The 27,457-nt window shown below is 44.4% G+C and overlaps 1 protein-coding gene and 1 long non-coding RNA gene across 8 annotated transcripts in view; one reads left to right on the top strand and one right to left on the bottom strand.

Moving 5' to 3' along the window:
• Window positions 1–10,704, bottom strand: part of st8sia5 (ST8 alpha-N-acetyl-neuraminide alpha-2,8-sialyltransferase 5) — a 67,831-nt gene extending 57,127 nt beyond the window's left edge. Inside the window, exon 1 of one of the 3 annotated variants that reach the window (XM_008103518.2) lies at window positions 10,571–10,704. In XM_008103518.2, coding sequence (XP_008101725.1) covers window positions 10,571–10,701 — 131 coding nt within the window. In that variant the 5' untranslated portion in view covers window positions 10,702–10,704. The remainder of the gene's footprint in view (window positions 1–10,570) is intronic. The other 2 variants (XM_008103520.2, XM_003214504.3) reach the window with 2 other exon arrangements.
• Window positions 9,913–19,475, top strand: LOC134296795 (uncharacterized). 5 transcript variants are annotated; one of them, XR_010003657.1, is made up of 3 exons: window positions 9,913–10,474; window positions 12,357–15,693; window positions 16,694–19,475. It is a non-coding gene; the product is annotated as an uncharacterized LOC134296795 (long non-coding RNA). The 5 variants fall into 5 exon arrangements; XR_010003659.1 differs by having other exon boundaries at window positions 9,925–10,474; window positions 15,548–15,693; XR_010003656.1 differs by lacking the exon at window positions 9,913–10,474 and having other exon boundaries at window positions 11,351–14,077; window positions 15,548–15,693.
• The last annotated feature ends 7,982 nt before the right edge of the window (window positions 19,476–27,457 follow it).

Raw genomic sequence — 27,457 nt, 5'->3', positions numbered from 1 at the left:
ACAAGAGCTGAGGGCTTGTGATAGCATCAAGTTTCCTATGGCAGATAATGTAGATCTGAACCATTATTTGGAAAAGAATTTTTTCACACAACGTTTCAACATTCCTCAGTCAGCATGCTCCTGCCCTTATTTACACTGCTGAAATGAAGAAAGCTAAGGGAAGTCAGAAATCATAGAACTGAAGCAGACCAATTTCATCCTGCCATGCAGCAATGTACAAACCAAGCTCTCTAAACAGATGGACATCCAGCCTCTGCTTAAAAGCTTCCCGAGAAAGAAACTACTCCACAGTCCAAGGCAGCATATTCCAATGCCAAACATCTCTTATCATCAAGAAGTTTTTTTCCTGAAATCTCAATTTCCTGTACTTTGAATCTATTGTTCTACAGAGGCATAAAAAATGCTTGCTCCCCTTTCAATGTAACATCACTTCAAGAATATAAACACAGCTATAACGTCTCTTCTTAACCTTCTCTACTCCAGGCTAAACATACTCAGCTCCCTAAGATGCTCTTCATATGGACCTTTGATAATATCGGTCCCCTTCTCTAGGCACGTTCCAACGTAGAGTCAATATCTTTCCTGAATTGTAGTTCCCAGAATTGTACACAGTATTTCAGGTGATATCTGACCAAAGCAGAAGAGACCGGGACTATGACTTCCCTTGATCTAGACACTCAACCCTTATTGCCTAGAATCATATTGGGTTTTTTAGCTGCTGCATCACACTGTTGACTCATGTTTAGCTTGTGGTCTACTAAGACTCTAAGATCCTTTCACATCTACTATTTTCAAGCCAGTTGTCACCCATCCCTTATCTGTACATTTCATTTTTTTTCTGCCTAAGTGAAGTCCCTTAAAATTCCCTGTTGAAATTCATTTTCTTAGATTTATTTATTTATTTATTTATTTATTTATTTATTTACAGTATTTATATTCTTCCCTTCTCACCCCGATGGGGACTCAGGGCAGACAATGCCATCAGACAAACAACATACAGTATAGACACACAAAGAGGCAATTTAACAGCTCATGAAGGTATGCTCGATTCCGGCCACAGGGGGAGCTGTTGCTTCACCGTCCACTAGTGACACCGAGTACTGTACTTCCTCATTCCTTTCTGCATTCTTCTGGCAGTTTTATGTTGTAAATTAGTTAAATTAGCATCCCCGCATAAAGCATACCTAAATTTCCTAGTTGACAGATGCAACTGTCTTTCAGGCTGCTTAGGTAAACAGCAGCTGGGCTATTTAATGGTTAGGGTCTTAACCCGACCTGGGCTTCGAACTCATGACCTCTCAGTCAGTGGCGCAGTTCTCTAATCTGTTATTTTTGGTTCTGATTTTATTATTTGCGATTCCTTTCAATTTAAGTTGCAAGAGTGTAGTTCACCATTGAACATTAAAGGAACTTCTTGAGAGTAAACTCTATTTGGCAATGGAACCAATTGCCAAAAGTGGTGGTGGGGTCTTCTTATTTGGATGTCTTCGAAAAGAGACTGGGGAGCTTTCTGCTGGGGATGCTTTAGCTGGAGAGATCCTGCATAGAGCAAAAGGCTAGATTAGATGTCCCACAAAACCCCTTCCAACTCAATGATTCTGAGGTTAAATGGCCACGGAAGGCTGGCTGTTGGAGGATTGATACAGGAAGAATGGAATGAAGCGGCCTAGGAAAGTCATGACTAGTTGGAATCCCAGATGAAGCACCCAAAAAAACACAAATTTTGATTGCACAAGACATTTTACAAAAGCTCTTTGTCTCCGCCTACATTTTCCCACACTTTAACCAAATATTTCATGGCCACATCCAATCAATCAAAAAAGAAAATTTGCACTTGACAAGCGAATCCCATCTATGTCACTGAGGCTTCAACATAAATTGATCGCCTATCATTCGCGCTTATATGTATTTGTGTACCTGCCTTAAAGTCATCTGTCAATTTATGGCAACCCCATGAATTTTGTAGGGTTTTCTTAGGCAAGGAATACCAAGAGATGATTCTACTAGTTCCTTCCTCTGAAACATAACCTACAGCTGGTAGAACAACATTCTTTTTTCACATGTCTTTTTAATGCTAGTCAGTAAATGTTTTACCCAGAAGTAAGTCAGATAGTAGAGAGCAAATGAAGTAAAGTGGTTTGAATATTGGACTACTCTGGAGACCTGGGTATGATTCCCGGCTTGGCCATGTAAACTTACTATGACCTTGGACATGTCACACACTCTCAGCCCCAAAAAGGCCCATGATAGGGTCACTGCAGTGGTACCATAAGCTGGAAATGACTTGAAAGCACACAAGAACAGTAAATCAGAGGATATTGAATACAGCTTACTTCCAGATAAGAATATATGCTGTTAGGGAGCAGTTTTCAAGGAGCAGAAGGTAGTCGTCGGATCAGGCCTTGGAGTGACTGGAGAGGAGGGTGGGTTTTTATCTGGGGGAGTGGGTCTGGGGAGGGGGGATGGGAAGGAAATCAACAATGTCCTGCAGAAGTCGAACAATGAGCTGCCCTCTGAATTGGTCGGACAATCTTTGGATACTTCCTGCAATTCTCAGCATCTTTTACAAACAAATAAGGTTGCAGTGGAAGTTTCAGACTCATTATTGAACAGAGGCAGGTGGACTTCTAAGCGAGCAGTCCAGATATCCCTTGCACAAATTTTATCCATAAGCTGGTCGGAGGTAAAGATCAAGACTATCGACTGGCTTTGTAGAGAGTATCAATCCTGGAACCGCTCCTTATCTCTTATCATTGGCTTGGAAGATAAAATATTAAGGGAAAAATTGTTTTTGTGTGGGCCCAAACTGCAACAATGGGGCATCACTCTCAGGAGGGTTCTAGTAGACCCACTGATTCGCCCCCTCGACATCGGGCTGAGCATTGATATTCAAGATTCCCCAACTCTAAGTCAGACTTGTTCTACCTCCCAGGCCCACAACAAGACCCCACTCTTGCTTAGTCACCTTCCTATTCATGATGATGCCAAATCAACTGTCCCCTCTCTCCCATCAGTGGAGAGAAGCTCCTTTTTTAAAAAAACAAGTACCTTTGGAGGCTCTCCTTGCCAGGACAGCTGACTAGTCCCGGTAATTGGCAACTCCACCCAGTTCTTCCATCAGGGGGAAGAGGGCTCTCATGGAGGTGGCCCCATTGAGGTGATATGGGGGAGGAGAAAGCACGGTCACTATCAACCCAGGGAGAAGCGCAACAGAGTTTTTGCGACCCTGGAGAGGTTTAGGTGTGGTAGTCTTCAGGACAGACCCCCCAACCTTAAGGTCCTGCTTCTAAACGCCAGATCCGTCAATGGTAAAACAGCTGTCATCCAGGATTTGATCCTGGATGAGGAGGCGGATCTGGCATGCATCACCGAGACGTGGCTGGATGAGCTGGGAGGTGTGAATCTCACCCAGCTGTGTCCTCCAGGTTTCGGGGTGCATCAACAGGCCAGGGTTGGGGGGCGGGGAGGAGGAGTTGCGGTGATCTTTCGGCAGTCCATCGCCCTGATCAGATGCGCCGTTCCGCAATCCCCGAGGTTCGAGTGTGTTTTCCTGAGGGTGGGAGCCCGAGACAGCTTGGGGATTCTGTTGGTGTACCGTCCACCCCGCGACCCAGCAGTCTCTCTGTCCGAGCTAGCAGAAGTGGTCTCCAATGTGGCCCTTGTCTCCCAACAACTGATAGTTTTGGGAGACTTTAACATTCATGCTGAGACCACATTGACAGGAGCAGCTCAGGATTTCATGGTTGCCATGACAACCATGGGGCTGTCTCAAGTTATATCTGGGCCCACACATCAGGCAGGACACACCTTGGACCTTGTTTTTATTGTGGACGGTGGGACAGTCAGAGTGGAAGAGAAAAACATTCTTCCATTGTCATGGTCTGACCATCATCTGATCTGTTTAAGTATCGCCGTGCCTTCTAACCTCCGCAGGGGTGGTGGACCCATTAAGATGGTCCGCCCCAGGAGACTGATGGATCCGGATGGACTTCTGAGGTCTCTTGGGGATCTTCCTGTCCTGGAGACTGGCGATCCTGTCGATGTCCTGGCTGATCGCTATAACAGTGAGCTATCAAGGGCATTGGACACGATCGCTCCCGAACGTCCCCTCTCACTGCGTAGAATCGCGTCGACTCCTTGGTTCACCGAGGAGCTGGCTGTGATGAAACGTAGGAGGAGGGGACTAGAGTGCATCTGGAGGAAATCTCAGGACGTGTCCGACCAAGCACGGGCTAAAGCCGCTATTAAGGCTTACTCCGTGGCTCTGCGAGCAGCCAGGAAAGATTTCACGACTGCCCGCATAGCGTCTGCAGCCAACAGGCCATCGGAGTTGTTCCGAGTTGTTGGGGAGCTCCTGCGGCCTCCTGAGGCCCAGGGGTTTCCTGATGACTTGGCAACTCGGTGCAGCGATTTCGCGCACCATTTTGCAGGCAAAGTTGCTCAGATACGCCGTGAGTTGGACTCCAGCTTAACTGTGGTCCCAGCGGAGGTAACCGAGGTACCTGTCTGTGCGATCTTATGGGATTCTTTCCGGCTTGTTCTTCCTGATGACGTGGAGGGGATTCTTGGGTCTGTGAGGGCGACCACCTGCGCTCTGGATCCTTGTCCTTCTTGGCTGGTGAAGCTGGCCAAAGATGGGTTGTTGGATTGGTTTGTGGCTATTATAAATGCCTCCCTGGTTCAAGGGTCAGTTCCATCCTGCTTTAAGCAGGCGGTAGTAAAACCATTATTAAAAAAGACCTCGTTAGACCCATCTGTATGTAACAACTACAGGCCAATTTCCAACCTCCCATTTCTGGGCAAGGTTCTGGAGCGGGTGGTTGCTACGCAGCTCCAGGAGTTCCTCGATGACACCGATTTTCTGGACCGCTCGCAGTCTGGCTTCAGGCCTGGGCACAGCACCGAGACGGCTTTGGTCGCCCTGGTGGATGACCTCCGCAGGGAGCTGGACAGGGGGAGTGTGACCCTGCTGGTTCTCTTGGACATCTCAGCGGCTTTCGATACCATCGACCATGGTATCCTTCTGGGGAGGCTCGCCGGGATGGGACTCGGTGGCACAGTTCTGCTGTGGCTTCGGTCCTTCCTGGAGGGCCGTTCCCAGATGGTGAAGCTGGGGGATACCTGCTCGGACCCCTGGCCATTGACCTGTGGGGTCCCGCAAGGGTCTATTCTATCCCCCATGCTATTTAACATCTACATGAAACCACTGGGAGAGGTCATCCGGAGTTTTGGAGGGTGTTGCCATCTCTACGCAGATGACACACAAATCCACTACTCATTTCCATCTAACTCCAAGGAAGCCCCTCGGATGCTGAACCAGTGCCTGGCCGCTGTGGCGGACTGGATGAGGAGGAACAAGCTGAGGATCAATCCTGACAAGACAGAGGCCCTCCTGGTCAGTCGCTCGTCAGATCGGGGTATTGGGTGGCAACCTGTGCTGGACGGGGTTGCACTCCCCCTGAAATCACAGGTCCGCAGTTTGGGGGTCCTCCTGGATTCAGCGTTGACGCTTGAAGCGTAGGTGTCGGCGGTGGCCGGGAGGGCTTTCGCACAACTCAAACTTGTGCGCCAACTGCGACCATACCTCGTGAAGTCTGACTTGACCACGGTGGTCCATGCCCTAGTTACCTCTAGACTGGACTACTGTAATGCGCTCTACGTGGGGCTTCCCTTGAAGACGGCTCGGAAATTACAACTGGTCCAACGCTCGGCTGCCAGATTAATAACTGGGGCGAATTACAGGGAGAGATCTACTCCCCTGTTTAAGGAGCTCCACTGGCTTCCGTTCATTTTCCGATCCCAATTCAAGGTGCAGACCATCATATATAAAGCCCTAAACGGTTTGGGACCCACCTACCTTCGTGACCGTATCTCCTACCATAAACCTGCCCGATCTCTGCGATCGTCAGGGGAGGCCCTCCTGTCGCCACTGCCTTTATCCCAGACCCGCCTTGTAGGAACTAGGGAGAGGGCCTTTTCTGCTGTGGCCCCCCGTTTATGGAACTCATTGCCCATTGAAATCAGGCAAGCCCCCACTCTTTCAGACTTTAGGAAAGATCTAAAAACATGGCTCTTCCGATGTGCTTTCGGAGAGTAACTGTTACATGCTTTTGTTACGCCCCCATTATTTATCCTCTAGACTGTCTGCTATCTTTTCCTAGTTCCCTGTGGTTTTATTCTTATCCTTTTTCTTATCCTTTTCTCACCCCGAGTTTTAACTGAGTGTCAGTGCGGCCTGCCCTGTTATACTGCTCTTTGGATTTTGTGTTGTACTGTATATGATTCTTTATTGTATTGTTGTAATTGTATTATGATATGTTGTTTTTATATTGTGTTATATTGTATTTTTCCCGGGCATGGCCCCATGTAAGCCGCCCCGAGTCCCCATTGGGGAGATGGTGGCGGGGTATAAATAAAGTTTTATTATTATTATTATTATTTTAAGGACTTGCTTCAGCATTTATACACGCAGGTAAATATTCCATTTTGCAATAACAAGAATATTTCTCCCATGGATACGTAAATAAAATTAGTTCATTTTTTATATTAGCTCTAGACTCACTTTGTTGTTTTTGTCTCCTCACCAGGAATGACATAGAAATATGTCATTATAAATTAATGCCTTTTTAAAATATATAATTCTGATTTCTACATGCCTGGAGACCACCCAATCCTGACAACTGAAAAAGGAAAGGATCCTAACAGAAGCCTAGTTCGATGGGCAGAGACAGATACAGGTTTCTCTTACGAAATAGAAGGAGATATGAAGAGAAAAGGACAGTGGGCAGAGTAAGACCTCTACGGAGGGAGGCAAGGCAGGAGGTCTCCAAAGCTCTGGTTAATTATTCCTGTTGTGATTTTGACTGAAAGACCTGCTCCTTTCACCCAGCCAAGCCTTCCCTGAAATTGCTTAAAATATTTTGAACAAGGGTGATGTGAAATTGACCTCTAAAAGCTGCCCTCAAGCTCATGTAAAAACATACATGGGAGGTAATCACTGTAAGAATTTGTGTGGATGTAGTGATCTTAGTATGGAGCCCCAGTGGCAAAGTGTGTTAAAGCACTGAGCTGCTGAACTAACAGACCAAAAGGTCCCAGGTTCAAATCCCAGGAGCGGAGTGAGCGCCCGCTGTTGCTCCAGCTTCTGCCAACCTAGCAGTTCGAAAACATGCCAATGTGAGTAGATTAATATGTACTGCTCTGGCGGGAAGGTAACGGCACTCCATGCAGTCATGACCTTGGAGGCGTCTATGGACAACGCCGGCTCTTCAGCTTAGAAATGGAGATGAGCACCAACCCCCAGAGTCAGACATGACTGGACTTAATGTCAGGGGAAACCTTTACCTTTACCTTAGTGATTTTAGCATTGGACAATGACACTGGAGAGCAGGGTCTGAACATCTATTGGATGACCTTGAGTGAGTCACATTCTCTCAGCCTCAGAAAGGCAAGGTAAAACCTCTTCTGACCAAATCTGGCTAATTAAACCCTGTGAAAGGATCACCTTAAGGTCACCATAGATTGGAAACACCAACAACCAGGAATATCCATCTCTATCCAGCCTGCCCCCTTTACTGGTGTCTATCTTTTTATACTCAGCATTGACTTAGACTGTTAATTCTTGTACAGTACAGTCTCACTTATCCAACATAAACAGGCCGGCAGAACGTTGGATAAGCGAATACGTTGGATAATGAGGAGAGTTTAAGAAGAAGCCTATTAAACACCAAATTAGGTTATGATTTTATAAATTAAGCACCAAAACATCATGTTATACAACAAATTTGACAGAAAAAGTAGTTCAATAGGCAGTAATGCTATGTAGTAATTATTGTATTTACGAATTTAGCACCAAAATATCATGATGTATTGAAAACATTGACTACAAAAATGCGTTGGATAATCCAGAACGTTGGATAAGCGAGTGTTGGATAAGTGAGACTCTACTGTATTTTATGGCTACCTGGCTCTTCTCCGTGCTCATTAATACACACACATCCACACACACGCAAAGTCATATATCTCTGCCAAGAGATAATACCACTTCCTGCATCTGTTTCAGGAGGTGGGCTGTAGCACATAAAAGCATATGTCATAAGAAATCCGATGCGGCTGAGATCTTCATTACTCAGATGTCATTCCCACTGAGTTCAAACAGGACTTCCTTGGAGGGAAGCATGATGACAGAACACCCGCTACGAAGCAGCCAAATCCTGCGCACATTTGCTCAGGCGTTTGCAGTCCCAATGGGGTTAGGCTGTTGAAAGCCGGTGCGTGCCATCCTGTGTCTATTTGCTCAGGAGCCAATTGCAAATCGGACTAGCACTCTGGAGAATAAGGTTTGGATCCCTGCTCAGCCATGGAAACCCACTGGGTGACCTTGAGCAAGTCACACTCTCTCGGCCTCAAACGAAGACAAAGGCAATCCTGCTTTGGACAAATCTTGCCAAGAAAACCTGAGGGAGGGTCAATGTACGGCTCCCATAAGTTGGAAACAATTTGAAGGCACATAACAGCACCAAGGCTTTATCAAAGCTCACTCCTTGGATCCTGCCTTTGGAAATGCAAAATATTTGTCATGCATTTATGACATTCATGGTTCACCTTTCCTGCAGTGAGCATAAGATGAAGATCTCTCTCTTTCCCACTACTTTATTCACACAACAACAACAACCCTTTCTGATAGGTCAGATCAGGATGGCTACACAACACTGGCAAAACTCTTACAGCAATGAGTTGCTGTGAGTTTTCCAGGTTGTATGGCCATGCTCCATAAGCATTTTCTCCTGACGTTTCATCCACATCTATGGCAGGCATTCTCAGAGGTGTGAGGTCTGTTGGAAACTAGGCAAGTGGGGTTTATATATCTGCAGAATAATGTCCAGGGTGGGAGAAAGACCTCTTATTTGTTGGAGGCAGGAGTGAATGTTGCAATTGGCGACCTTGATTAGCATTGAATAGCCCTTCAGTTTCAAGGTCTGGCTGTTTACTGCCTGGGGGAATCCTTTGTTGGGAGGTGTTAGCTGGCCATGATTGATTCATGTATGGAATTCCTCTGTTTTCTGAATGTTGTTCTTTTTTCACTGTCCTGATTTTAGAGATTTTTTAAATACTGGTAGCCAGATTTTTTTCATTTTCATGGTTTCCTCCTTTCTGTTAAAATTGTTCATGTGCTTGTGGATTTCAGTGGCTTGTCTGTGTAGCCCGACATGGTGGTTGTGAAAGTGGTCCAGCATTTCTGTGTTCTCAAATAATATACTGTGTCCAGGTTGGTTCATCAAGTGCTCTGCTACGGCTGACTTCTCTGACTGAATTTGTCTGCAATCCCTTTCATGTTCCTTGATTTGTGTTTGGGCAATGCTGCATTCAGGGGTCCCTATGTAGACTTGTCCACAGCTCCATGGGATACACAGAGAAGTCATTGAAATCCACAAGCATGTGGACAATTTCAACAGAAAGGAGGAAACCATGAAAATGAACAAAATCTGGCTACCAGTATTTTAAAAACTCTAAAATCAAGATGGTAAATAAAGAGCAACACTCATTTGGGGGTCCCTATGTAGACTTGTCCACAGCTCCATGAGATACACAGAGAAGTCATTGAAATCCACAAGCATATGGACAATTTCAACAGAAAGGAGGAAACCATGAAAATGAACAAAATCTGGCTATCACTTGTAAAAAAAAACCTCTAAAATTAAGACAATAAATAAAGAACAGAACTCAGAAAACAGGGGGAACAATCAGGGCCAGCTAACACTTCCCAACAAAGGATTCCCACAGGCAGGAAGCAGCCAAGGCTAATCAAGATGATTAATTGCAACATTCACACCTGCCTCCAACAGACATGAGTTCTTTCTCCCACCCTGGACTTTCCACAGATATATAAACCTCACTTGCCTAGTTTCCAGCAGACCTCACAACCTGTGGTGAAGGCTCCTTCTTTGGAGGCTTTTAAGCAGAGGCTGGATGGCCATCTGTCTGGCGTGCTTTGAACGCGATTTCCTGCTACTTGGCAGCGGGTTGGACTGGATGGCCCGTGAGATCTCTTCCAACTCTACTATTCTATGATTCTATGACTCTGAGGATGCCCGCCATAGATGTGGGCGAAACGTCAGGAGAGAATGCTCCTGGAACATGGCCATACAGCTTGGAAAACGCACAGCAGCCCAGTGATTCGGGCTATGAAAGTCTTTGACAGCACATCTGACAGCAGTTCCCTCCCAGGCCTGATGTATTCTTCCGCCTTGAGTTTGAGGTCTGTCTTTTAGAGGTCAAGCCCGCACCCCGAGTGTGAAGAGAAAGGCTGCCAATCAAGGGCAAGCGGCAGAAAGTGATGCCGAGCCCCTGCCTCTCCCAGCCCCCTTCCACCCTCTGAACCCACTCTATGCCTCGATCCCGCGAAGGGCATCCAAAGGGACACCTCATAGGATCCTTCCCAGGCGCAGGAGAAGCTGCAGAGGACAACTGAGAGGTGGGTTGCTTTTGGAAAAGCATGACACCCCCCCCTCCCGGTCCGGATGAGTTTGCCTCCCCGCTGCCCCCCCCCCCAATGGGTGCGATTCTGTACCTCCTCAAGTAGTTCCTCCCGTAGAGGATCTGCTGCACCAGCGTCACCACGGCGAAGGCGCAGACGAAGATGAAGAGCAAGGCTCGGTTGCCCAGCAAATCCCGGCTGGAGGTGGGATCCGTGTAGCCCATGCTGGAGAGGCGGCGGCGGGAAGGAGACTGAGAGGCTGGGGAGGGGACCCCGGGCCCCTCAAGCCCCGGCTGGGAGGCAGGAGGGGGAGGAGGAGGAGGAGGAGGAGGAGGAGGAGGAGGAGGGACGGCAGCCCCTCCTCCTCCTTCTCGTCTCCTCTCCAAAGGCAAAGGCGGGAGGGCGCAGAGGCAGCAGCAGCCAGGCAAGGCGAGCCGGAGAAAGAAGCAAGCAACGGGCACCGGGGCGGGAAAAAGCACGGCAGCAGAACCGTATCCATCCTCCTCCCCTCCTCTCCCCCTTCCCTCCCTCCCCAGAGAAAGGGGGCAGGCAGCGAGGAGAAGGGAGGCAGGAAAACCCGGCGTAAAGTTGCCCAAACAGACGCGCGTTTGGAGAGCTCCTCTCTTTCTCTCTCTTGCGCGCAGGACAAAAGGAAGGGGAGGAAGGAAGGGGGTCTTCTCCCTCCCTCTCTCTCTCTCTCTCTCTCTCTGTCTTTCTCTCTCTCTTCCCCCCAACCCACCCAGAGGGTCTTCTTTCCCTTCAGAGGCAGAAAGTGAGGAGTCGGGAGGTTGGGAGGAGAAAGAGGCCGTCTTGGAGAAGGGAGGACATTCAGGACACTGCGCACTCAGCCACAAAGCTTGTGGAGACCCCAAAGGCCATCCAGTCCAACCTTATTGTCCCAGGCAGGAAAAGGCAAAACACTCCCGACCCAGCCACTACTTAAAACACCCGACTCCCAGGCAGCGTATTCCATCACCGGACAGCTCTTGTTGTGAAGTAGTTCTTCCCAAGGTTTAGATGGGTTTCCTTGCAGCTGGAACCCATTTCTCCGCGTCCTAGTCTCTAGAACAGAATTTATTTACAGTAGAGTCTCAGTTATCCAAGCTAAACGGGCCAGCAGAAGCTTGGATAAGCGAATATCTTGGATAATAAAGAGAGATTAAGGAAAAACCTATTAAACATCAAATTAGGTTTTGATTTTACAAATTAAGCACCAAAACATCATGTTATACAACTAATTTGACAGAAAAAGTAGTTCAATACGCAGTAATGCTAAGTAGTAATTACTGTATTTATGAATTTAGCACTAAAATATCATGGTATATTGAAAACATTGACTACAAAAATGGCTTGGATTATCCAGAGGCTTGGATAAGCAAGGCTTGGATAAGTGAGACTCTACTGTATTTATTATTTATTTAGAGTGTTTATATTCCGCCCTTCTCACCCCGAAGGGAACTCAGGGCGGATCACATTACACATATAAGGCAAACATTCAATGCCTTTAACATAGAACAAAGACAAGACAAACATAGGCTCCGAGCTGGCCTCGAACTCATGACCTCATGGTCAGAGAGATTTGTTGCAGCTGGCTGCAGCTGGCTGGCTGCTCACTAGCCTGCGCCACAGCCCGGGCCTTTGCCCTCTTCGCAGATATCTTTTCAAATAGTTAAACAATGGCTATCAGGTTCCCCCGCACACACAGCCTTCTTTTCTCCAAGTTAAACATATCCATCTCCCTAAGCCACTCCTCAAAGAGCTTGGCTTCCAGACCTTTGATCATTTTGGTTGCCCTTCTCTGGACATATTCCATACATCTAAGAAAATCCAACAAATGTCACTTCAGCAAAGGATAAGAGGGATCCTCTCACCTCTGCAGGAGTCTACCTTATACTGTACCATGCAGTTGTGGACAAGGCTACAGAGGGAACGCCAAACGCAGCACCATTGCCCAGATACGCATCAAGGAACATGAAAGGCACTGCAGACAAACTCAGCCGGAGAGGTCAACCATAGCAGAGCACTTGATGAACCAGCCTGGACACAACATATTATTTGAGAACACAGAAATGCTGGATCACTCTCACAACCACCATGTCGGACTACACAGACAAGCCACTAAAATCCACAAACGTGGACAATTTCAACAGAAACGAGGAAACCATGAAAATGAACAAAATCTGGCTACCAGTATTTTTTTAAAAAAACTTCTAGAATCAGGACAGTAAATACTTAACAATACTCTAAAACAGGAGAGTTCCAGACAAGAAACAATCAGGGGCAGCTAACACCTCCCAACAAAGGATTCCCCCATGCAGTAAGCAGGCAGGCCTTGAAGCTGCAAGGACATTCAATGCTAATCAAGGTGATCAATTGCAACATTCACATTTGCCTCAAGCAGACAAGAGTTCTTCCCCCCACCCTGGACATCTTTCCACAGACATTTAAACCCCACTTGTCTTGTTTCCAACACCTCACAACTTCTGAGGATGCCGGCCACAGATGTGGGTGAAACATCAGGAGAGAATGCTTCTGGAACATGGCCATACAGCCTGGAAAACTCACAGCAACCCACTCTTAGATCCCTTTCATTTGGTCTATTTTCAAGCCAGATGACACTTGTCTTATACCTGTGCATTTCATCTTTATTGCCTGAGTGCAAAAAAAAAAAAAAAAGGTAAAGGTTTCCCCTGACGTTAAGTCCAGTCGTGACCGACTCTGGGGGTTGGTGCTCATCTCCATTTCTAAGCCGAAGAGCCGGTGTTGTCCATAGACATCTCCAGGTCATGTGGCCGGCATGACTGCATTGAGTGCTGTTACCTTCCCGCTGGAGCGGTACCTATTGATCTACTCACATTTGCATGTTTTCGAACTGCTAGGTTGGCAGGAGCTGGGGCTAACAGCGGGTGCTCATTCCGCTCCCGGGATTTGAACCTGCAACCTTTTAGCCTGAGTGTAGTACTGTGCATTTTTCAGTCTTGATGTTCATTTTATTAGTTTTGGCCCATTTGCTAGCCTACAGTATTTGTGCAAAAGGGATGAAAGGCAGATCTTGTGCCTTCAACTTATGATGAACCTAAACATTTCAGATAATTTTCTGAGCAGGTGGTTTCTCCAGTTCCTCCTTCTGAATTACAGCAGTGTCCAACCCCTGCTATTGTTTGGTGGTCTCCCGTCCAGGTATGAAGCAGAGCTGGTTCTGTTTAGTTCCCAACACCAGAAGAGACTGGGCATCTTTAGAGTACAGGATCCTCCCCTTCTCTCTTTCCCTCTCAACACTTCAGCAAGTGATGTATCCTAGGATTCCTTTGTCTGCAACCAGAGCCATTAAAGTAGCATCAAACTACTCCAATGCTGCAGTGTGGATATGCTCCCCAACTCCAGAAAGGCTGGCAGGAAATGCTCCAGCTTCTCAAACCTCAAAGAGGACAATATTTGCTTTAAAAATATTAAATGTCTGTCTGTGCGCCATCCCTGACTGCCCTTCATCAGCACCCACTTTTTGGGCTGTGAAGTTGAAGGGAATCGATAAAATGCGGCTGGCTGAGTCCCTCTCCAAAGAAGAAAGGAAGGAAGTAACGCAGGATGGAGACTGTTAAGGTGGAGATGCAAGTGGTATTTTTGCATGCAATGCTTTTAAATCCCCCTCTGCATGGCTTGATTGGGGTGTCTTTATTTCTGTGTTTTGAAAGAGTCTTCCTCTGCTTTCTATTCTTGCCCTGTCCATATCCTTAGCCAATATGGACAAGGTCACTGCGAGCATCACACTTGAAAACTTTTCTGTTCCTGGTTTGAAAGTGTTATTTCCTGTTTAATTGTGTGGTACTTACTTTGTAAGTAGTTGTTATACTCCAGAAACTTCATTTTTGTGGCTGCCACAAAGTAGGTTGAATTGGTTGAGGCTCAATGAGATAGTCATTGAAAAACTACAGCAAAATGTGTTGCAGGATGTCCCACAAAACCAAAAATTTTGCAGTTTAATTAACCTTTCCCATGCTTTTATGATAGAACCAATGAGGAAATGACATGTATAACCCAGGAACAAAAATCATGTCATTGGCCCCTGATGCCCAGCCATACTTTTGGGATGTTTTTCAGCAGCCTTCCTACCACCGCTTTCCAAATTTTACAAAGCATTTCAGTGCCGTGGCTATCTATAATGTGTTTCACATCCTGCATTCTGCGTAAAGGCCTATCTACACTGACCATTTGAGTCAGTTTGAAACCTGCATAGAAGAAAGCAGTTTCAGTGTGAGGGTGATAACATTAGAAACCCTGGAATTGGTTCAAGGCATGAGTGCTGTTCACACAAATTGCAGGTGCTGGTCTTGAATCAGTTCCAGGATTTATTATTATTTTATTTATTTACTTTATTTATACCCCGCTTTTCTCCCTGTAGGTAATCAAGGTGGCTAACAACCATGCACTTTCATCAGGATCTGTGACTTGTCAGCTGTGGAGAAGGAAAGGTTTTTTAAAGATCTCCCCACATATGCAAATCACCAGCGTGCGTTCAATGTCCACACAGCAGTTTGTATTCTGTGAAGTCTCTTTCACTGTGCAATGTGGTAGAAAACATTGATGCGCATTAAGGGCTCTATTTCAGACTATTCCCCAACTTTGTTTATATCAGTTTAAAACCCTTAAAGCATGCTACAACACACTTTTTCAGCATGTGTTATATATCTGACACACTTTCAAGCTGCATGAAATAGCCAGTATAGATGAGCCAGTGCCACAGATTTTATTGTTTCTCTGGAGGCCCAAGTGGCACATGAAGCACCTCTGGGAACCAAGTCTGATGTAGGCCACTTTGAGCTGGATAATTTTTAGCTTGAGGAAGAGAAGATTTGGAGGTGACATGCTATTTTAAATGTCATATAAATGGAGCAGTGGATCCACAAAGCAATGGATTCACATTACAGGAAAAGAGATTTGATCCAAACATTGGGATATTATCATCAGCGAATCCTCATGTCTGAGTATAATTGCCATCCAAATGTAAGGTCTTGGTGATGGCTCCGTAGGTGACTGTAGAGACCTATTCTTGACCCGCATGTTCTTTTCTAGTGAGGACATCGATTTCCAGTTGGAAGGTTGTCCCAACAAGGAATGGTTGATGCACCTTCCTCTTGACACATTTCTCCCTTTCGCCCTCCATCCGTGCCTCCACAGCACTGTTGGTAACAGCTGACCTCCAGCTAGAGCGCTCAAGGGTAAGGACTTCCCTGTTCTCGGTGTTTATGCCACAGTTTTTAAGGTTGGCTTTAAGCCCATCTTTACATTTCTTGTCCTGTCCACCAACATTCTGTTTTCCATTCTTCCAACTGCTTTGGAAGACAGTGATCTGGCATTCAGACAAGATGGCCAGTCCAGCGAAGTTGATAGCGGAGCATCATCGCTTCAGTGCTGGTGGTCTTTGATTCTTCCAGAATGCTGACATTTGTCTGGCTGTCTTCCCAAGAGATTTGCAGGATTTTTCGGGGGCAATGCTGATGGAATCATTCCAGAAATTGAGTGTGATGTCTGTAGACGGTCCATGTTTTGCAGGCGTATAACAGGGTTGGGAGGACAATAGCTTTATAAACAAACATCTTGGTCTCCCTACAGATGTCCTGATCCTCAAACACTCTCTGTTTCATTTGAAAAAAATGCTTCCCTTGCAGAGGTCAGATGGTGTTGTATTTCAGTGTTGATGTTGACTTGTGGAAAGGAGGCTGCCAAGGAAGCAGAAATGATCAACATTTTCTAATGTTACACCATTCAGCTGTATTTCTGGCATTGCAGAGTGATTAGCTGGTGCCTTTTGCTGAAAGAGCATTTGGTTTTCACAGTGTTCAGTGAGAGGCCAAGCTTTTGATATGCTTCTGCAAAGGTGTTCTGCAAAGGCTTGTAGGTCTTCTTCTGAATGAGCACATACTACATTATCATCAGCATATTGGAGTTCTATAACAGACGTTGTTGTGACCTTGGTTTCGTCTTTCAATCTGCTGAGACTAAATAGTTTTCCATCTGTCTGATAGATTATGACCATGCCGGTGGGAAGCTCCCCATCAATAAGGTGCAGTATCAAAGCAACGAAGATGGAGAATAAAGTTGGTGCAATAACACATCCCTGTTTGACACCTGATTCTACTTCTTTACTGTAAGAACTGTAGGAATACATGTGCCCATTCTTTGCTTCCTTCTCACCAACTCTTTCTCTCTCACACACAGATGAACTGCCTCCACTGAGCTGTTAGCAGATGTTAGCTTGCAAGCTTTTTGCAAGCTCCCTTCCTCTTCCTCTCAATCTGTAGCCATCTGAACAAGTTACTTCTCAGCTGTGCAAAGAAACCAGCAACCAAGATGTCATAACTGTGCCTCAGCAGAGACACCATGTCAAGACAAAAAGCTCCCTGGAAAGGCATGCATAAGTGAAGTGACTCCTGTCTGCTTTATCGGTTCTCTGCCAGCGTTACTGGCAAAACCAGGGGCAGAAAGAAGATGAGTAGGTGTGTATATTCCCTCCATTGAGATCACTAGCCTTGTGAAAATTGCTTATTATTTTACTTAGAAGTCCTCATCTGTAAAATCAAAATATGTTTTTCCTTCTTTTGGGTACCTTTGCAGGCCTAAGGGTGCATCTACACTGTAGAAGAAATGCAGTTGGATACCACATTAACTTCAATGGCCTGATGCTATGGAATCATATGAATTTTACAAGGTCTTTAGTCTTCTCTGCTAAAGAGCTCTGGTACCTCACCAAACTTCAACCTTCACAAGTCCATAGCATTGAGCCATGATCATTAAAGTGGTATCAAAACATAATTAATTCTACTAATATAGAATCATAGAGTTGGAAGGGGCCACAAGGGCCATGTAGTCCAACATCCTGGCACGCAGGAATACACAACCAATCATTCCTGAAAGATGTCCATCCAACCTGGATGTAAAGTAAGATGAAAGATGGCTTGTCACACAGACTACAAGGCAGAGAGGTTTTTCCTAATGTTTGGGTGGAATCTCTTAGAATGTGAATAGGGCATCCCTTAGATACTGAAAGATAGTTAGGATGTCACTAATCAGTTTGTTCCAAGCTAAGCGTATCCAGCTTCAGTTGTGCTCGTGAGCCCTTTCAGCTCATAAAACATCATTTTGTGACACGCGAAAGGGACTTTATTCATTAGACACATGCATTTATTTGAACTAAAGTTTTTTATAACTGAAATGGCCTAAGATGACAGTGTCATGTGGTGGGAAATCACAGCATTGTACAAAATACATCCATTTGTACTGACCAATTATCACAGTTCAAAGCTGGCTTCAAACTGCAGTTGCCAGACAACAAACTCCCACAAAAGCAAACCAAAGAAAGCTCTTAATGTGCACCAGTGCTCTGCAGTTTGTATCTGTTGGGTGTCATCCTGGACTCCACAAGTCTCCAGTCCCCAATGAGTAGCTAGACTAGGATTAGAATGTGGGATTCCTTTCTCTATTCTTTCTCTATTGGGGCCGGGCTGTGGCGCAGGCTGGTTAGTAGCCAGCTGCAATAAATCACTATGACCAAGAGATCATAAGTTCAAGGCCAGCCTGTAATCTTCTTTTAATTGTTATAGTGAGCACCCGGCAATTAAAATAAAAAATAGCCCCTGCTTGTTGTTGACCTAAGCAACCCAAAAGATAGTTGTATCTATCAAGTAGGAAATGTAGGTACCACTATGTGGGGAGGCTAATTTAACTAAAAATTTACGACACCATAAAATCATCCAGCAGCCGTTTGGAGTGAGGAAGTCGGCATCAGAGTGGATGAAAAAGCAGCTGCTCCCCCTGTGGCCAGAATTGAACATACCCTCAGGAAGCTGGAATCTGGAGAAGATTAAATTGCCTCTGTGTCTGTCTCTGTCTCTGTTCATATGGCATTGAATGTTTGCCTTATATGTGTATAATATGATCCTCCCTGAGTCCCCTTCGGGGTGAGAAGGGCAGAATATAAATACTGTAAATAAAATAAATAAAATATTCCTATGCATGCCTTCCTAGAAGGGGCTTTCTGTCTCTACTACTCTCTTCCTGTTTGCTACTATTTCTTCCCCTATCTGATTGATGTAGCAATGTGATGTCTTTGAGGTATGAGGTAACATTCTCCCTATTGGTATTAATATGGGGCCTAGGCTTTGACCACATGGTCAGCTTCCATTTTATTTATGTTTTGTCTCCTCCTGTGAGGACACATCTTGCTATTCTCCAGGCAAGTTGTAGCTGCATGCACATTGTTGATATCTTTACCTTTGCCTTCCTTAGATTAGGAGATTTAGAAAGTTAGTGCCAAGAACTTTCCTATCCAGAATGTATTTCTTTTACTTCAATAAATACTTTTGAACTAATATTTTTGGCTCTGCAATCCTGTGCCATTCTATGCAACCGAAGCTTATCCCAGCTCACCACATGTAAGTTTCTGCTGATTATGAAGCATGCTTCTGCCACTCTGCTGTATTTTTGGTGGAATCACCCCAAGAAAGGGTTATTTTTTTAGTCTAACCACTCATAGATTCCCAATAGTATCCTCACCATCCAAGCCTCTAACTGGTTCCAGGATTTCCTGTGTAATCATCTGCGCAAGGAAACCACTTCCTTTAAGGCTGGTTTGAAACAGCATTAAATGGTCAGTGTGAAGGGACCATAAGCCAGAAAATAGTAAACTTTTCCCTATGTAGGTTTGACTCTGCATATGCCCCTCCCTTCCTGTGAGCTGGTGCCTTTCTCCAGAAAGTTCCAAGACCAAAGTTAGCTTGAAATCAACAAGTGAGGTCACAGGTATCACTTATGCCAAGTGGGTGTGGAAGGTGAGGAAGATCCTCAGTCATTGGTCAATTTTAGATAAGCCAAAGGTATAAATTCTTTGTTTGCTGCGACATGCTTTTGCGATGGCTATTTGCATGATACAGCCCTCTGGGGTATGTACGGCTGTCTCCTTCTCACAACTGTGGTGAAAATAAACTTTGATTTTTGCATCTCTCACGAGACTGGGTTTTCTGCCTGATTTCCCTCCTGAGCCAGGACCCTTTGAAGGTAATTGTCTTACAAGTGTAGATATTCTCTGTGTGAATTACTTTGTGGAGGCATTTTCAAAATCACTTTGTAACCCCCTTTATTTCATTTTCAGTCCCGTAGCCCAAACGATTCATCTCAAAGATGTTCAGTGCCCATGTTGAGGCTATTTGTTGTGATGACGTATGACTTTTTTCTTGTGGCGGCAAGTGACGTGGTTGTGGTACTTAATAATTTTGAAGATCTCCAACTTGTAGTGCATTTCTTCCATCTTCTTTTCTGACGTAACCCAAACGCCGGGTGTCTCAGTCATTGCTGGACAGGGCTGAGGAAAATGAGAAAAGAAGATGACTTTGCATCAAATGAAAGAGGGAAAAAAACATAAGCAGAGTACAATTTAGAGGATAACCCAGGCATGGGCAAACTTGGGCCCTCCAGGTGTTTCGGACTTCAACTCCCACAATTCCTAACAACTGATAGGCTGTTAGGAATTGTGGGAGTTGAAGTCCGAAACACCTGGAGGGCCCAAGTTTGCCCATGCCTGACATAACCGAATAAAAATTGCTATGTTTTCATGGGACAAAGACTTAAGGGAAAATATTGATTTGGAGAATTGGGAACATCTATGGAAAAGAGGATTTAAATTCTCAATAGCTGGTTCCATCCGAGAAAATATGCATAAAATGTTCTATAGAAGTTATATAATGCCAGAGATAAGAGTTAACACAGGGGAATGCTGTAGGATCCAGAAAAGAACCTTTTTCCATGTTTAGTGGACTGCAGGATAGTACAAGATTGGGAAAATGCGACTAAGGAAACAAATGTATTTATTTATTTATTTACAGTATTTATATTCCGCCCTTCTTTCTCACGCCAAAGGGGAATCAGGGCGGATCACAATGTACACGTACATGGCAAGTAATCAATGCCATATGAACATAGAGACACAGAGGCAATTTAACCTTCTCCAGCTTCCAGCTTCCTAAGGTTATGCTCAATTCCGGCCACAGAGGGAGCAGCTGCTTCAGTGACACCGAGTCCTTGGATACTTCCTCATTCCAAATGCTGCTGGATGATTTTTATGGTGTCGTAAATTAGTTAAATTAGCCTCCCTACATAAGTGATACCCAAATTTCCTACTTGATAGATGCAACTATCTTTCAGGTTGCTTAGGTCAACAACGAGCAGGGCTATTTTTTATTTTAATTGTTGGGTGCTCACTCCGACACTGGCTGGCCTCAAACTCATGACTTCTTGGTCATAGTGATTGACTGAAGCTGGCTACTAACCAGCCTGCACCACAGCAATAAGGTTAAAACCCATAAATGTGTCAGTTAGGAATATTTAGGGAAATAATTATTATAGGGGATGAAGATATTTGTCAATATAGCTTTGCTGCAGCCAGATTGACAATAGCGAAATTTTGGAAAGAACTATCTAAAAAGGACTATGTTCAAATGGCTATCTAATGGTATCCACAACAAGGGAATGATGAAGAGTTCCGGTTGCTGTGAGTTTTCCAGGCTCTATGGCCAAGTCCCAGAAGTATTCTCTCCTGACGTTTCACTCATATCTATGGCAGGCATCCTCAGAGGGTATGAGGTCTGTTGGAAACTAGGCAAGTGGGGCTTATATATATGTGGAATAATGTCCAGGGTGGGAGAAAGAACTCTTGTCTGTTTGAGGCAAGTGTGAATGTTGCAGTTGGCCACCATAATTAACGTTGAATGGCCTTGCAGCTTCAAAGCCTGGCTGCTTCTTGTCTGGGGGAATCCTTTGTTGGGCGGCATTAGCTGGCCCTGAATGCTGGACCACTCTAACAACCACTATGTCAGACTACAAAGAGAAGCCATTGAAATCCACAAGCATGTGGACAATTTCAACAGAAAGGAGAAAACCATGAAAATGAACAAAAACTGGCTACCAGTATTTAAAAACTCTAAAATCAAGACAGTAAATAAAGAACAGCACTCAGAAAACAGGGGAATTCCAGACAGGAAACAATCAGGGCTAACTAACAACCTTTTATACATACGAGTCTTACCTTAATGTTTTTTATGATCTTCAGTAAAAGGTAGAGGATTGCCAAGCCAACAAGTATACCTAGTGCCACTTTATATCTAGCATCAACCATTTCCAGGCATCCATGGGATAGGATTTTAAAACCTTTCTCATGAAGACTATGGTGTATTAGAAAGACTGAGCAATATAGAGAGTTAGAAGACGACTCTTTACTCAATCGCTGCTCTAGATCCTTTAGAGAATCATTTGCCAAGGATGGTTTTTGACAACACATGATAACAATATCTTGCAACACGAAAAGAAAATGGGAACAGTTTGGAAAAACCATTCTGTCCAGGCGTTTCCAGCCAGAAAGATCATCATGAGTTGTTGCTCCTCTTGTTGGAGAGACTTCAATCTAGGCAGCATCATTAGCCAATCAGATGTGGACAAATTTATGAAATCATAAAGAGGCTTCATATCTTTCTAGGAAAGATGCTGTGATGTCAAGGGAGCAGCACAAGGTCAATATACGGAGGATATCTAAAACTGGGAAGACCTACTTTCTTCTTAAATGACATTTTACTCTTGTTAAATGAGATGGGAAACAACCTTTCTTTCATTGCATTGCATTACATAATGTACTAAGCAAAAGTACATATAAGCTTGCCCAAGTTTCTGTTTTTCTCTTTCCACAGTGTGGAAATCTTGCTTTTTTGAAGTAACCATGCTTGTTGGGAGATTTTGGAACTTGTCCATAACACTCACTTCCCCAAAGTTTCCAGTTCTGTCTCTTCCTCTGCTTTTTCTCTGCATCTTGGATTACAAGCTCCATGGGTAAGAGTCGCTTCTGACCTGCAATGCAGTTTGTAAATAGATGTCATCATACAAATATAAATAATTCTGATCCTGTCCTCTGGGGTCTTTGCTACCCCTCCAAATTGGGGGAGGATTCACCCCTATCTCTCTAGGAAATTCCTAGTCCTCTATCGTGTTTCTTCTAGGGAAAACATACCATAGAAAGACATTGGAGAACCTACAAAATTTCTAAAGAGACCTTTTCCACAAAGGCACAGGTAAGTGAAACCACAGTTATGGAGGTCTTGCCATACATTATAAAAAGCCTTTCCCCTGAGCCATCAGCCTGCAAAGGCCTTTTTTTTTTGTTTTTGTCTGGTTATGGAAGAATAACAAGGGGGATCGCAAACTAGCATGCAAATTCCAAAATCTGGGAGTAGCCACTAAGAAGGTTCTTCTCCATGTACCCACCAAATTTACTTGCCATTGTTATCAAAAATTAAACGCCCAAATTATGAATTATTATCTGTGGCTCCATTGGGATACACAGCCAACACACATTGGATTTTCCTTCCCTGCTAGTAACCTTTCACAAATTTCCCTTGGAATATTTTAAAATGTTTCCCACCACACCTTATGACTTTGGGAAAAGGCTTCATAGCTATCATAATCCTCTCACAATATTCTGGTAAAATCCCAGGACACATAATGGGGTTTATCTCCTGAAGAGACACAAAGGTTTCCCACCTTTATCTGATCTTATAGAAAACTTTATCCTGAGAACGTTGCCTCATCTATGGCATCTATCCAGACCCCCTCTGTGAATCCTCCATTGAATGTAACTGCACCTCAAAAACCTTTAGCCCATCAGCCGGCACCTCCTTTGTCTAGCTGTCATTGGACCATCAGGACCATCAACCACCCATCAAACCACATTCCACCCAGACACAACCCATTTCTGGGAAGGACTCACAACAGACATAAGGCTTAAAATCCATGAATGACAGTTTATTAAATTTCCTGCCTCACCTCTGATTACTTAGAGGCAGAAGTGGACTTGTGCCTTCTTCATGGGAGCTGTGGATCTTAACCAGCACCCTACACAATCAATGAGGAACAAACACAGCAATTTCCAGTTGTTCTGTACTGCTCTGACTTTCTGTCAAATGTACTATAAATAAACCCATTTGTTTGCAGTTGCAATATATTGGTTCCTTGGGCTGCTTTATCTGCTGACATTCTCTTTGGCCATTGAGAAGAAAGCCACTGATTTTGCCTTCAATCCATGGTGTGTCTCATCTGGCCTTCCGGAAAGATTGACACACCGGGCTCAGAACCCGTGGTTCTTGAAAAGCTGAAATCACATAACACAATGGTTGTGGAACAGGGAAACGAGGAGATCTCAAACTACAAGAGGATTCAGAATATAGCCTTTTAAAAACTGAATTTGAGCTACAACTCTCGGTTGCATCTACTTTATAGAATTAATGCAGTCTGACACCTCTTTAACTGTCATGGCTCAATGATATAGAATCGGCTGAGTTGTAATTTTGCAAGGCCTTTAGCCTTCTCTGTCAGAGTGCTAGTGTCTTACCAAATTAAAATCCCCATGATTTCATAGCATTGAGCCAGAGCAGTTAAAGTGGCACTGAAGTGCATTAATTCTACAGTGTAGATGTACCCTTATTCACAGTGCTAGCCAGCAAGGCCAATGGTGAACACCCACAATTCACAAGTGTGATGGAGGACCACATTCCTGAAATACCCACTTTGTGTATGACATTTATGGGGTGGATAAAGGGAAGAGTTGCAGAATGACTACGTGTGGTTATGAGTGACTGTGCGTGTGCATGGGCATGTATGTATGTAGGGATGGGATTGAAGACAATTATGCCACCAGTTGTCTATTGTATTCTCTCAGCAGCTCTATGAGTACATACTCTGTTCTCTGGCAAAATCCAACACAGAGGATCAGGATACATTGAACCGTACAAAGCACAATTGTAACTTGGTATTGTTCCATAAAAGGGGCCAAAGTTACTCAGTCATTCTCAGTCCTTAATCAATGGCTTAAGCATTGAAAGGGCGAACTGGCTGCTCACTGCCATATCCTCTTCTCCATCTGGGTTAGACAGGCAAGGTCATGAGATCCCAATTTGAAGATCTATCCTTGTGTGAATACAGCAACACAAATGCAACTCTGGGAGATCCAAATATCCCTTTTGCCTGACCTTTCAGTACATATTAGCAATGACCTCCAACAAGTCTTTCTTAATTGCATTTTGGGTGCTTCTATCAATACCTAAGAGTCAATGCAATTTGACTCCACTTTAACTACCATGGCTCATTGTTTAATGAGGCAGCAGCTCTCTTTAGAAGAGAAAGCTAAAGACCATGTAAAACTACAACTCCCAGGATTCCATAACACTGAGTACAAAAAATGCTAGAATGAGACCCCCCCCCCACCCCCAATGTTGATTCTTGGGGCACTAAGGGCCAACACAACAGCATTTTGCACACTCCAGCCTTCAGGGCAACAATGTTGATTGCATGCTTTGCAATAAGAAGGGTTCAGTTTTCAATCCCTGTCAGAAAGTGCAGAAAGAATGGACATCCCGAACAGGCTGGAGAGCCACTTTTCTGGTAAGAAAGGACCATTTTCTAGTTTTCTGTAAGGGAGACTTCTCTGGTAAAAATAACCCTCTCTCTTTTTCTGTCTTTCTCATATCTATCTAGCAAACAGCTGACAGAAAACCAAAGAAATGGAGCCAGTTTGGCTCCATTTGAGCTGCTGCCTCTTTTGTATGCTGCTCAAAGAGCTGTTATGTTGACACTGGCTATTAGATCTGGATTCTTTCTTTCATTCTCTGTCTCACTCACCACCCATACCCTTCTCTGTCTCTCCTCATCTCCAGTTTTTATTATCAACCCTATTATAATATTTTAAGGATGGTTCAGAACAAATCCTATAGTATGTATACCCCCACCTTATCTACAGGAAATGCATTTCTGACTTCATATGGCTACATGAAGCAGCAGATAATAGAGAAAACTATTGAGTTTAAGGACTCTGGCACAAGAATACGAGGGTTGAATGAAAAGTAATGCCTCCACCTTCGTAACTCCTCAAGAGATGGCAGTACTGGTATGCAGCAGGCAATGGCTTGTTCAGTAGACTCTCTTCTACAGTTCCATTTAGCAAAAAGCCTTAGCATTGGACGGTTGTGTTGTTAAAGTGCGAAGTATGGAACCCTGCGCAGACGGTTGGTCAATGCGACTTAAGCAACGTGCAGTCATTGAATTCTTGACAGCAGAAGGTGTCACCTCAAATGAGATTAATCAGAGAATGCAAGCTGTTTATGGTGATTGTGTTGATGTGAGTACTGTGCGTCGTTGGACAAGTAAATTTAAAGATGTTTGCATGACAAACAAAGAGTTGGACATCCTGTGACAGCAACCACCGAGTTTCACAAGCAAAACGTTGACAGATGGATTCAGGACGATTGTCATATCACTCAGAGAGAAATTTCAAGCATAATCAGCATTTCACAAGAACGTGTGGGTCACATTATTGCTTTGCTTGGCTATCGGAAGACCTGTGCACGATGGGTCCTGTGAGACGCTGGTTGCGGAAACAGAGTGTTGACTTCTTCCATGACGGCTTCAGAAAACTTGTTCATTGTTGGCAGAAATGTATCCAATTGTCTGGTGATTATGTGGGAAAGTGAATAGTGGTAATTAAAGAGCACATTCTAAGAATTATTTCTGCATTTGATTTATTAAAATATTCCCATCCAAACCCAAGTAACGAAGGTGGAGGCATTACTTTTCATTCAACCCTCGTACCATACACTGAAGGATTTATAAAATGCCTAAGGACGACATATTTGATATGATATGGATAAACGAAACTGCAGATACCAAAACCGTGAATATGACAGTTAACACTGGCAGGAGTGCAGTTTGCGATTTGAGTGTTGTACTAGCAATCTGGGGGACCAGGATTCAAATTCCCTCTTGGGCCACATCCACACTGCCATATAATGCTGTGTAGAAGGGGCTTTGGCCATGGAAACCCACTGGCTGACTTTGAGCAAATCCTGCTCTCGGATTTAGTAGAAGGCAACAGCAAACTCCCTCTGAACAATCTTGCAGAGAAAACCCCAGGAAAGGGTTGAATGAGAGTCATCATAACTTAGAAATGACTTGAAGGCACACAGCAAAGTACAACCAGCTGTCCACAATTGCTGGGGTTAAGGGTGCAAGACCCTCACAATAGCGGGAAAACCACCAATAAACTTTTTCAACTCAGAGAAAATCTCTCTAGATTCCCCAGCACACCTCGATATAAGTTGTCTACCAACAGTTGAGCACAGAGTTGGACTAGAGGACCTAGAGTTTTCTAAGAGGCCACATTAATAAAATCTGCAGATAATCACATCCACAAAAGTTTAAACTGCAGCTGTGGAAGGCTGGCTGTATGCCATTGGAATGCATTTCACAGAGAGCAGTAACAGCCTAAAAATTAGGCTGATTAAAGGCCAAGCGGGGAAATCTTTGCATTTTGTCAAAATAACACCAGGATACAAGGGAAACTTCTCTGGGAAGAGCGCTCAAAGGAATGGTCGAGAGGTCTCAAAGTTTCAAGCATTTGCTGTGTTTCTCTGGGTATATGTGTGCGTGTTTAAATAAGAAACTATGAGCAACTATAGTACTTATTAATGCATGCTGCTTAATGACATCATCAAAGCTGCCACTAAGAGGTACATCTACACTGCTGAATTAATGCAGTCTGACACCGTTTTAACTGCTATGGCTCAATGTTATGGGATTCTGGGAGTTGTAGTGTGCTGAGGCACCAGCAGTTTTGGGTAGAGAAGACTAAAGGCCCTTGTAAAACTACAATTTCCATGATTCCACAGCATTGAGCTATGGCAGTTAAAGTGGTGTCAGACTGCATTAATTCTACAATTTAGGTGCATACTAAGACTCAAATTTGGGAACCTTTTTTTGTGTCAGGAGCGACTTGAGAAACTGCAAGTCGCTTCTGGTGTGAGAGAATTGGCCGTCTGCAAGGACATTGCAGATGTTTTTGATATTTTAACCATACTTGTGGGAGGCTTCTCTTATGTCCACACATGGAGCTGAAGC

Source organism: Anolis carolinensis, chromosome 2 (genome assembly GCF_035594765.1).
Source record: "Anolis carolinensis isolate JA03-04 chromosome 2, rAnoCar3.1.pri, whole genome shotgun sequence".
NCBI lineage: Eukaryota > Metazoa > Chordata > Lepidosauria > Squamata > Dactyloidae > Anolis > Anolis carolinensis.
This window is presented reverse-complemented; position numbering and strand designations above follow the sequence as displayed.